General features: G+C 34.4%; 2 protein-coding genes across 2 annotated transcripts; both read left to right on the top strand.

Moving 5' to 3' along the window:
- The first annotated feature begins 1,775 nt into the window (after positions 1 to 1,775).
- On the top strand, positions 1,776 to 6,955 carry LOC120271871 (MLO-like protein 9). The gene is made up of 15 exons (XM_039278545.1): positions 1,776 to 2,011; positions 2,345 to 2,402; positions 2,783 to 3,033; positions 3,357 to 3,473; positions 3,563 to 3,623; positions 3,844 to 3,932; positions 4,214 to 4,288; positions 4,380 to 4,468; positions 4,759 to 4,808; positions 4,898 to 4,938; positions 5,023 to 5,196; positions 5,713 to 5,748; positions 5,854 to 5,921; positions 6,248 to 6,308; positions 6,389 to 6,955. Exons 1-15 carry the CDS (start codon positions 1,859 to 1,861, stop codon positions 6,566 to 6,568), a joined length of 1,503 nt encoding a protein of 500 aa, XP_039134479.1. The 5' UTR covers positions 1,776 to 1,858; the 3' UTR covers positions 6,569 to 6,955.
- A 429-nt stretch (positions 6,956 to 7,384) lies between these two features.
- Positions 7,385 to 11,838, top strand: LOC120272327 (dolichyl-diphosphooligosaccharide--protein glycosyltransferase subunit 1A). The gene is made up of 10 exons (XM_039279140.1): positions 7,385 to 7,535; positions 7,681 to 7,725; positions 8,530 to 9,164; positions 9,266 to 9,413; positions 9,527 to 9,703; positions 9,940 to 10,008; positions 10,114 to 10,203; positions 10,392 to 10,550; positions 10,751 to 10,975; positions 11,451 to 11,838. The coding sequence occupies exons 1-10, from the start codon at positions 7,434 to 7,436 to the stop codon at positions 11,640 to 11,642; spliced, it is 1,842 nt and encodes a 613-aa protein (XP_039135074.1). The 5' UTR covers positions 7,385 to 7,433; the 3' UTR covers positions 11,643 to 11,838.
- The last annotated feature ends 522 nt before the right edge of the window (positions 11,839 to 12,360 follow it).

Raw genomic sequence — 12,360 nt, forward strand, 5'->3', positions numbered from 1 at the left:
TACCTTTTTTTGGCTTTTGGAGCTGTTGCAATTTATGTCAAAAACATATAAATGGTTTTGGCAATCACAGAAGAAAATGCAGAATAATTATCTTAAAAAATTCGTATATTTCTTTCCAACTAAAGATTCAATGTTATAACCTTAATAATAACCTCCTAGCATCCCTCACAGAGGTGGGAAGGTTGATATGCCACCAGTCCCATAACTTTTACTAGGAAAACTCCCACAACTTTTACGGGGAAGACTATAATGTAGGGAGTCTGAAAGTGCAAGCAAAAACGTCCAAATACGCTCAACCATTGGGCATACGAGGAGGAGGTGGTTGAAGGATTTGAGTGCTGAATGACAGAGGACATAAGTAGTGATCAAAAATTTGTTACATCTTCTTGCGGCCAAACTATCTAGGGTGGAAATGTGATTGTCCCATGTTAGCCAATTAAAAAAGATTCACTTTCTTTGGGCATAAGCTTTTCAAAATAATATTGGTTGTCTCACAAAAGATACCTCTATAATTTAATAATCCAAAGAAAGATTTAACATTGAACTTTTCATTAGCTATAAAGGTTCCATTTTAAGCGTAGGTACACTAAAATATTACGATAATTGGAGGAGAAAGATTTTTTTCCATGTAGGCACCAATAAAATACAAAATTGCACACATACATCTATATGGTTATCTTTCCCACAATTGTTATTTGAACAATGGGGTAAAATGACAATAATTTTATTAATAATGAAATTCTAAAATATGATGTTATTTTATAAGAGGTTAAAAATTTAAATACAAAAAAATCTGTTGAAAACATAATATATAATATAGTTTGCAGTGGCTGATATTTTACCGTAATTTAAATTGTTATTTAATGATAATAGATAGTATATTTGATACCAATATATATATATATATATATATTTGGTAAAATGGATAAATCACAAGCATATATTACAAGAAGATGGGTAATACCAATTTAGGGGAGAAAAATATGAAAAGCACTAATCACCAAATGTAAACCAAAACCTGATTAAAGATTATAGCAAAAGGAAAAATATACCTAAAAGATAAGAGATATACACACATATTTATACATATAAACATTTATTTTTTACGGAAACCACATTAATAGTAGTTGTTATAATCCAACGGTTGTTGTAGAGACATTCTTATATTTCAAATTTAGGGTCATTCGATAGATGACAGATAACCATATATGTGTATATATATATATATATATATATATATATATATATATCTCACAAATATTAATAACGATTTTGGGAGGATATATTATTACGTGAGTATAATTTGAGAATTTTTACAGTGTTAATATGTAAATATCCTATAATATATTTTAAATTTTGGTAAATAATTATATTCTCACTCTTGTTTCTTTATAAATTAGATATATCGAATTCTAATGATGTGTTTTGGCATATGTTACACCTTAATGTATATATATATATATACACACACACCTTTGTGAAAAGTCGTAGCTTGTACCCACGCCACGTAGGCAATGTAGGGACACACATGTGAACATAGACACAATTAAATTAACTTTGAGGGACTTGTTGAAAAAAAGGGCTAAAATATTTTACCATATTTGTAATAAAGTTCTTGAATTTTTTATAATTACATAAAACTACACAGTGAGTTTTTTTTTTAATTTTTTGCAGTAAAAGACCTTGTATATTTATAATTAGTATTTAGTCCTTGATGCCATTGATGAGGGCCCTACTGGATCACGTAGGAAGGGAGTTTTGCAACAGAAGAAAAAGGAGCTTCTTTTATGGCGGTTTCTCTCCCATGAGAGATGAATTTTTGATCCGATGTTGGTGAAAACCTTGAGGGATTTGGGCAATGGGAGGAGGAGGAGAAGGTGCTGCAGCTGCTGAAGGTGGTAGTGCTTCAAGGGAGCTTGATCAGACTCCCACTTGGGCTGTTGCTTCTGTTTGTGCTGTTATCATCCTCATTTCCATTTTACTGGAGAAGGCCCTCCATCACATTGGAGAGGTGATGAATCTTATTTGCATGTCATTCTGATTTTTTTTATTGATTTCTAGTATGTTTTGATTCATGTTTGTCCTTCTTTGGGATTCCATTGTGGGAATTTTTTGTGCTTTGATGTTGATTTTGGTTTTTGGTGAGGGTTGTTTAGGAGGGAATGTTTGAGATTATAATGAACTTTGTTTATCAAAATATTTGAGATTTAAATCTGGAAAATTGCTTCTTTGCTGTTGGATGAAGATGTGTGAGACTAATTTTGTTTTTTTCTTTATATTCAGTTTGAGTATTAGCACAGATTTTTGGGAAATTTGGTTTATGGCTGATTTGAGTATATTGCAGTGGTTTACAAAGAGACGGAAGAAGCCACTATTTGAAGCTCTTGAAAAGGTTAAAGCCGGTGAGGAATAAAGCTCGAAAATCTTCCCAACATTTCCGGTTTATCATTTATTCTTTCTATTTCTCTGTTTTATAGTAGTTCGGTATTTAATTCTCATGTTTTCTTCCTCTTCTGTGGACAAATCATTGATTTGCCTCTCGTGTTGGATTCTCTCTTGATAAATATGGTATTATATACCGAGTGAAAGTAATGGAACCATATTGATATTATGAAGTTGTAATAATTAACTTCGAATGTCAAATTATGTTTATAAGTTAGAACACTAATGAAGTTAGATGTTACAATAATTTTCATTCTTATGATTGTGAAGACATATTTTGATCACGAGGATTGTACTAAATTGATTCCCTTCTTGTGTGTGCTTCTGATGCTCCATGCAGAGTTGATGATTCTCGGGTTCATCTCATTACTAATGACATTTGGACAGAGCTACATTACCAAAATATGTATATCACATGCTGCTGCTGATACAATGCTGCCATGCCGCTTGAAGAAGGAAACAATTGACACGGAAGGGGATGAAAGCCATGATGTGGCACACCATCATAGATTATTATCAGATACAGTGGTGGATTTAGGTGTTAAGCGTAGAGTTTTAATGCGTGGTGAAACAGGTTCTTCATGTCCCAAAGTAAGTGGGTCTCTAGTATTCAGCTTATAATCATTCTGCTCATTATTTTATCTGCGATAACATATCTATATGTTATTAATAACAATAGCATCAGTTTAATGTCTGAAGTGCTCTGAGTCCTTTTGAACATATTAGTATATGTCATTATAGATTACTATCACACAACTAGCAAGAAATTTTCAATACTACCATTTAGATATTTATGAGTTTATTCAAATCATTTACCTTCACATTAGATTACTCCTTTGCTGCACAATGTATTCAGTTGGAGACAGTGACTTTCTATATCTTAAGCCTTCATTTTCACTCATTCTTGTTTGCAGGGGAAGGTGTCTTTAATTTCCATGAATGGGCTGCATCAGTTGCATATATTCATCTTTTTCTTAGCTGTTTTTCATGTGATGTACAGTGCCATTACAATGGCCCTTGGAAGGGCTAAGGTAGGTCAGAATTTGACATTTATATTAATGGTTCCCAGTTTGGATGGATTAAAGCATATGTGTCTTTGATAAAAGCTCTTTTCATACAGATCCGTGGTTGGAAAATGTGGGAAAGAGATGCTTCATCATCTGATGGTGAATTCTCCAATGGTATATTATCCATCTTAAACATTATATTCAAGACTAGTGCTACATTCACAGTAACAGGTAGAAAACAAGAAACTTTCCAACTTGGAGAATGAGCAGAAAGTACTTAGTTTGTGGAATTTCTATTTTCTATCTCAGATTAAAGCCACTGGGCATGCTAATGAGAAAATTATTTATCTTTGCCAAATCACATGATTTGACTTCAATATTTTAAACCTTGCAGATCCTTCAAAATTCAGATTTTCTCATGAGACATCATTTGTGAAACAACATACAAGTTACTTGAATAAGGTTCCAGTCTCATTCTATGCTGTAAGTTTCCACTTCTCGTCTTGTGTTACTCTTGATACATGTGCATGTCTGAACTAGATAATGGCATATACCAATTCCTATTTCCTTCTTCTTTTTTTTCTTTTTTTACCTTGTATGTTTGTATATAGAAACTTAAATCGACACCTTTTGTAATGTAGTAACATGCAGGGATGGATTTTGTCTATCATAGTTAAAATGCCTAAGTAATTAGCAGAGGTGCTTGTAAAAAATTTTGTTCCGAAATTCAACAATGAACTACTGAACTACAAATCCTTTTTCAGGTGAGCTTCTTCCGCCAATTTTTTAGATCAGTTCGAAAGGCTGATTACCTGGCCTTGCGTCATGGATTCATCACTGTAAGTTTTCTTCCTTTGCCCATTTTATAATGCAATCTCTCACATAGTACCATTTGAATTTTTGTTTTATTTTTATTTTTATTTCTTACAGACTCACTTAGCCCCTGGAATTAGCTTTAACTTCCAGAAGTATATTAAAAGGTCTTTGGAAGATGATTTCAAAGTAGTTGTTGGGATCAGGTATACAGTGATAGAATGCACATTGTAATTATATTTTCCTTAGTTGCTAATAGAAACTTTTACCTCACCCATGCTTCCGTTAGAACACATTGTTCAAGATTCAATTCTATTTTACAAAGAATTCAGCTTAAGCTGTATATTCTAATAGTATGAATTTTCTTTTCTTTGAATGCCAACATAGGTATTTAGGTAGTCTGATCTGTTTTGCAGCATGCATTTTATAATTCCAAGGTTTCAATTTGAAGTTTGTCTTAATTACTTCCTTTTTGTTTCTTCTCATGACTACACAGCCCTGAATTATGGACTTCTGCCTTGATATTTTTGTTGCTTAATATTCATGGTAAGTTAAATCTAGAAGGATTTTTTCCTAAAATTGTTTAACCTTCTTAAGCAGATAAGATATTTCATTAATGATTTTCCTCCCACCAGGTTGGCAGACATTATTCTGGATATCTATCATACCGCTATTTGTACGGATATTTTGGTATTCAATCTTTAAAGTTTTCCTATTATTGTCGCAATCAATATTACTAGCATTTTAAGTTGCTCTGCAGACAATATTGGCAGTTGGAACCAAGCTTCAGGCTATCATCTCTAGGATGGCCATTGAGATCAAAGAACGGCATGCGGTAATTCAAGGAATTCCTTTGGTGCAACTCAGTGATCACCATTTCTGGTTTGGCCGTCCACATTTAGTCCTGTTTCTCATTCATTTATCACTTTTTCAGGTATGACTCTTTCTTTAGTTAACGAAGTTAAGATAGAAACGGCATTAGATTATTGATTTGGCATGCCATTAACTTCAATACCATTCATTTCTCCAACAATGGGTGCATGCTTAGTATTCCCAGTTTTGCATTTTTGCTTTATTGTCAGGCTTTTCTCACTGAATTATTACTAGAATTAGACAATATATGGTGATGATATTGAAGCCACTCCGATGATATGACTGTATGAATATGTTATGGTCCTTGTAGAAGCGTGTAGAGACTTACAAATTATATATAAGATGTACACATGGATATTGTCTAAAAATTTATATTCAAAATACTCCTCTACTCTCATCAAGACTAAGTTTTAAACCGGTATTGGAACCTGAAGTTCTTGTATTATTTATCTGATGTTGCTCCCACTTATGCTATCTTTGCCCTCAATTCATTTCAATCTGTCACATTGGTTGAAAATTTTTTCATTCTTTAATTATTGAGATCCTATCTAACATGTTTGATGCATCTTATATGCAGAACACTTTCCAAATAATATATTTTCTTTGGATATGGGTAACTTGCTATTTATGTTTTAAAATTTTCCATTTTGCTACATTACAGTAAGTCACAGCTTTTCTTTGTTTTGGCTAATCTGAAGTCTTAATTGTATGTTGGCAGTATGAATTTGGATTGAACTCTTGCTTCCATAACAATTTTAAGCTCCTTGTTGCAAGAGTTATTACAGGGTAAGTTTTTCTGAATATTCTGTTCTTGCTGTGACGCAATTGAAGAGTACAAAAATCAATGTTTCCGCTTTTCACCTGCCTCTCTTTTGAGCTTGAGAATTTTCAAATATTCATTTGTTAAACATAGCATGAGTTGAATTTAGAAACAAGAGTTAGCAAAGCCTTGTTGATTCTTTCTATATTCTAAATTCTAAACATTCAAAAACTTCAAGACAGTAATAAAAGAGAACATGAATTATTGGATACCATCGATGAAAAAAATTGAATTTACTATAAGTACAGAATTTATTTATTTACTTATTTACTACTTTTGTTGTGATTTTCAGAGTGGCAGTTCAGTGTTTGTGTAGCTACATCACACTTCCACTTTATGCTCTTGTATCTCAGGTATCTCTTTACATTTACACACCAAAATGCCATTCAAACAATGCAAAGCACATTAAACTCTTGTTGTTGAACTTATTCAGATGGGATCACATATGAAAAAATCCATATTTGATGAGCAAACATCAAAGGCTCTAATGAAATGGCGTCAAGCAGTGAAGAAGAAACAAGGGAAGGGACCGAATAAATCCCCATCAGGTTCCCCTACTACTAGTCCAAGAGAAGGAAGCCCGAAGGCCACACAAATGAACCAACTTCATTGATTCAAGTCTATTGGAAATGCCGGTGTTAATCCAATGCCTTCCCGGAGGAAATGCCATCCAGAGCAAGACTCATTATCAGATACTGAAACTGATGCTCCATCTGCAGCAGCAGCAGCCACTGCTGTCGCCGTTGCTAATCTCAGTAACACCGATCTATTAACTGGATCGGATGAATACCATTTACCGTTGGAGAAATAGTTTCACTTTGCAGGAAAAGGAATATTGTCAAAATGCATGATGTATCATATCATGTTGCATAATGCAGCACATTGTGAGCTTTATGTTGTTTGTCTGTGTTTTCATTGTTTTTGACAGCAGAATGAAGGTTATGTTGTGTTCATTGCATTTTTTTTTGTTATATACATTATACTTCACAATTTGAGTGATATGGAGCTGTTTTTATTTGAGTATTTGGATTTAAATTTACACATTTGAGCCTGTTTATATTACCTTTAACTATCAGATAAATAGTTAAAAACAAAATCTAGTTTTCTTTGTTTTCATAGTCCCTTAACAATGGGTAATTTCTATTATACCCCAGTAAAAAGACTAAATCACCTCCCTCTCTACTATCTTTATTTCTTTGAAATTATGAGATTTTGTGGGGGTGCATATGTAAAAAAGAAAACCAGAAATTTGATCTCTATTTTATTAATTTTTTTTATTAAATTAAATAAAAATACAAAGAAGAGATGGAAACTCAAAAGCTAATCATTTTAATTTAATTAATTTTTATTTTTAATTTATCCTTGAAGGGGTTTTTCATGATATAAAAAATCACAGGGGTTTATAAGAAAATATCACAGAAATCGCCAAAGCTGGGTTTAAGGACGCTTCTTATCGAAGGGGAGAGATCCACAGAACAATGGCGTCGATGAGCCTTCGCTTCGCCTTCGTTCTCTTCTGGATCTCCATCCTCGCGTCCACGGTGCTTTCCGATCTCGTGATCTCCAAGATCGATCGGCGGGTGAGTTCTCCTCTCCAATTCTTCGCTCTGATGTGCAAATGATGGATGGGTTTCGATCTGATTGGGATTGGGCTGACTTCACTGCTAGGGTTTAGGGGTTTCCATCAAATGCTTCCATTAACCTAAAATATGTCTCCTTTTGCAGATTGATTTGACTTCGCAGATTGTTCGCGTTGTTTCGTCCTTGAAGGTTCTTGGAGATCCCTTTCATCTTATTCCAATTAAGCATTCATTCTGTTTGTGATTACTAGAAATCGATTTTATTTTATTTTTCTGTGAATATTTTCTCTAGAGGTGATTTCCTTGGTGAAAAGTCGAATTTTTTATCGCAATGGATGATGTTGGCTTCTGTTTCTCTGTAACACCTAAGCATGATCGGTTTGGAAAATGTTAATTTACTAAGTTATCCAGCATGTAATTGCATTGAAGATTGATAGATGATGGGTCACTGTCTGCTATTCAATTTTTACATATGTTGATGGGAGACTGGCTTTCATTGATGACCTTGAGGTTGTTTTTCTCTTCAATCTGAACTTGTTTCCCAACAAAATGTTGGTGTGGTTTAAGAAATTAAGTATCACATTGCCTAATATAAGGCGCTGTGTGTGAAATTTCATTTTTAATGGTTTGCATCACGATGGCTCCTCCCTTTCTTGGGCACAATTAAATGTAAAAAAGAAAACTTGTTGCAGCTTATCGTGTTTGGTCTTCCTACCTACACTGTATTTGAGAAAAATGTGTATCACTTTATTTGCATATGATGATTCATGCTTAGAGCTCTTGACAATCATCTATAAATGTAACCCCTTTTTGTTCCATGATTATGGGAATGTATATTTCAGTTTCTTAAGAGAACTTCAGCCTTACCCTTAATTCCCTGTTTACTTTTGTTAGAAAATATATATTGTCTACAAAATTGGCCAATTTGAGCTTTGCTTGTTTCATGGTGTCATGCGTTTCCATGCATTTGATTAGTTTCTCTCTTTTTCTGTAGGTGGAAAACAGAGGCCATGATACAGCTTCAGAGGTTTTATTGGCTTTTCCTGACATCCAAGCAAAGAATCTGGCATACTTACAGTCTTCCCATCATGAAGGAAAAGGGAAAGGAAAACAGTCTGCTGTTAGCCTTCCTGTTACCTTGGTCCAACCAGAGGGGATGCCCTCAGACTTGACTTTCTATTCAATATCTTTACCAAAAGGATTGGAGAAGGGCAAGAGTTTTACTCTGGATGTGTTGGCTGTATTTACTCATTCTCTGAAGCCATTTCCTGAGGAAATTACTCAAGCTGATGTCCAGCTTGTTGTTTACCAGGACAGTGCTTACTATATTTCACCGTATGAAGTGAGGTTCCAGACACTTGCTGTCAGATTGCCCAGTGGAAGGGTTGAATCATACACAAAATATCCATCTACAAAGCTTGTTGAATCAGATATTAAATATGGGCCTTTTGAGAATCTCCCACCCTTCTCTTACATACCAATAACTGTTCATTTTGAAAGCAGTTATCCTTTTGCAGTTGTTCAAGAACTTGAAAGGGAGATAGAAATTTCCCATTGGGGTAACATACAGGTTACTGAGCACTATAGCCTTGTGCATGGAGGAGCTCCTCTCAAAGGAGGCTTTTCAAGGCATGATCTTATATAGCCTTTTATGATTGATATATAGAGCTTGGCATTTATAACTTATATACCACTACTGACATCCTACCAAAATCCCATGCTTTTTATAGGATCGAGTTCCAATCCAGACCTCCCATAAGGGGGGAATCATCAATCAGGCATTTTATTGCAATGTTGCCCCCTAGAGCTCATTCTGTATACTACAGAGATGAAATAGGCAATATCTCAACTTCACACTTATGGAGTGATTCAAAGATGGTAATTTATTAGTGTCTAGCATCTTTTTGACAAATATCTAGCCATTAACAATAGACAAATTTTATGCTATTCTTTTGTCATGGAATGCATTAGAAGCATTTGTCTATCTGCAGACATATCTTCAAATTGAGCCCAGATATCCTATGTTCGGTGGATGGAGAACATCTTTTACTATTGGCTATGGCTTACCACTGAGGGACTTCTTGTATGAAGCAGATGGAAAGCGTTTCCTGAATATCACTTTTGGTTGCCCTTTTAATGAGATCGTCATTGATCATCTCATTGTCAAGGCGAGTTGCTTGTGACCTAACCTTCTGTATTTTTCTTCTTTTGATTGAATAATCAACATTTATAACTTTTTATACTCCCTTGTATTTATATGATACTTGGACTTATATCAACTCAAAATTCAACTGTATGATCATGATACTTTTGTCTAATGAAGTGCTCTTCTTACTTCCTTTGTACTTTTTCATCTGTTATGTTCTTTATTTCAGCTGTACTAAAATTGTCTTAATTTCTGCAGGTTGTTTTGCCTGAGGGGTCGAAAGAAATTTCTGCTGCTGTTCCCTTTGTGACAAAGCAATCACAAGAGGTTCTATATGAATTTTTACTAGCATTCACAGCTTGTTGTCACCACTCTTCACCACAAGTAGGCATACACGTGCTTCTATTTTAACTTTGTTTATTATTACTCCAGGTGAAATATTCACACTTGGACATTGTTGGGAGACCAGTGATTGTCCTTGAAAAGACTATTGTTGTCCCGGAGCATAATATACATTTTCAGGTGTGCTTCCTTACTAAATTCCAGTGGATTCTGTGAAAAACTAGCTTATAAAGTAGTGGTGAACCTTTTGATGTTTTGTGAACCTAATATTTTTATATACAATGTATGCATCTAAATTTTTTATAAAGTTTTATTATGCCTCACAGAAATTAATCTCTTGAGCTTAGAAAAGATTTGTGGTTTTTCAGGTGTATTACAAGTTCAACAACCTGGCTCTGCTCATGGAGCCTTTCTTGCTGATTTCTGGTTTTTTGTTCCTTTTCATTGCCTGCATTGTCTACATGCACACTGATGCTTCAATCTCCAAGTTTTCTGCTTCCTATCTGGCAAAACAGCAATTGGATGAGGTATTTGAATCTCGCTATCTCATGGTCCTTATTCAATACATATTTGCCTGTTCTTGACATTCTTTATTAGTGTTCTTGTCTTGTTTGACGACAAAATATACAGGTCTTCATTCCAGCAATTTTTTTCAGAGTTTACACTGACCATAAATCACCTTTGCCCTGATTTCTTGTTTACATGTGTAATATCAACATTGATCCAGGTGCGAGCAACAGTCCAACAGGTCCTTAGCATCATCAACCGTGTTTTAGCTGTCCATAATAAGCTTGAGACCTCATTAAGAGATCTTTCTAGGACAGGTGATGTCCAATCATGCAAAGCTGCTCGAAAAGCTGCTGACGGGTCGTTCAAAGATTTAGCCAAAGAATTGAAGCCTTTGTTGGGATATTTGCAATCTTCTCCACAGGCTTCGCAGATATGGCCTAAGGTATGATGAGGTTTGATCCAGTCAATTGTAGATTGTTCTATAATCTATATAATTACAATGCTCTTGGCATAAGGATGTCATCTACATAAATCTCCAAAACCCAAACTCATTAATATCCTGTACGTACATGAATGAATTCATGAGAATGATCATCAAAACGATTAGATGCTTAAAGGGCACTTCTTAAGTTATTGTTGTACACCAACAATTTCAACCACTTGTAATTGATACTTTGACTTTGTTGGTCTGTCCTATTTTCAGGCATAGTTGCGGATAGATGTATATATCAGATGGATGTACAAATCAAACTGCTGTTTAAGTTATCATGATCTATCTATTTTTGCACTAGAAAGCAACCTGAGTTGCAGAATTACTGTTACAGTCAAATGAAATTACTATTTACATAAATAACTGTTCTGTAGTTGAAATTTACCATGCATAATAAGATCTGTTTGTTTCTTTCATCATAATTCAGGTAGAGGAGCTGCTTTCCAAGGAGAAAGAGTTGCAAGAAAAGTTAATGGCAAAGCATTCCGCCATTGTTGATGGCTTCGAGAAAAAATCTGCCAGGCGAGAAGTAGAGAACCGGGTTGCTTCTATCGATCAAAAACTTGCAATCTTGAGACAAGAGGCCGATGAACTTCTTGACACCCTCGATGATTTCTGATGGTTATCTATATCGGCGAAATAGAAATCTAGGAATTTTCCATAACTTGATGAACTCTATACTTGATGCAAATCTGCTTCTGAATTTTTCCTATGAGGTAATTTTATTTTGTGATGAATGTTTTCATGACTATATGTGACACAATCCTTTTTCCAATCAATTTAGATCACCATCGGAACTTATCAATTTAGATTCATATGTTGAAATCATGAGCCATGATTTGAGTTTATTATAACTGTTTGCTAATAGTAAACAAATCAGTGCTTCACAAAAAGTCTAATCTATTCATGGTAGTTGAACAGCATGATGCATTATTTATTCTCTGTGGGTGCAAAACGTGGATTTTTATCTGTTGCCTTTTCCACACCCTCCGAAAGATGTTGGGAATTGTGATGACATTTTTTGTGTTCTTTTTGCTTGTCTGGTTCATGAACTTTCATAAGATATTTTTGTTGGCTGGTATGATGGTTTGGTTTAAATCACAGTGGGCATTTAAAAAAATAATTTGTAACACAAAAATCACTTGACTTTTTTCCGGTTATATGTGAGGCTATAATAGTTTATTTTGGAGTTATTTCCGATAAGTTTGTTAATGCGGCGGTAATTTGGCATCTCCACATTAGTAAACTCACCGGTAACAGTCTCAGAGTAGGTGATTATAGTTTCACGTGTAAACGGAAAAAAATTAAGTGATTTTTGTGTTAAAAAATAATTTTGT

Source organism: Dioscorea cayenensis, chromosome 11, assembly GCF_009730915.1.
Source record: "Dioscorea cayenensis subsp. rotundata cultivar TDr96_F1 chromosome 11, TDr96_F1_v2_PseudoChromosome.rev07_lg8_w22 25.fasta, whole genome shotgun sequence".
In the NCBI taxonomy this organism is placed as follows: domain Eukaryota; kingdom Viridiplantae; phylum Streptophyta; class Magnoliopsida; order Dioscoreales; family Dioscoreaceae; genus Dioscorea; species Dioscorea cayenensis.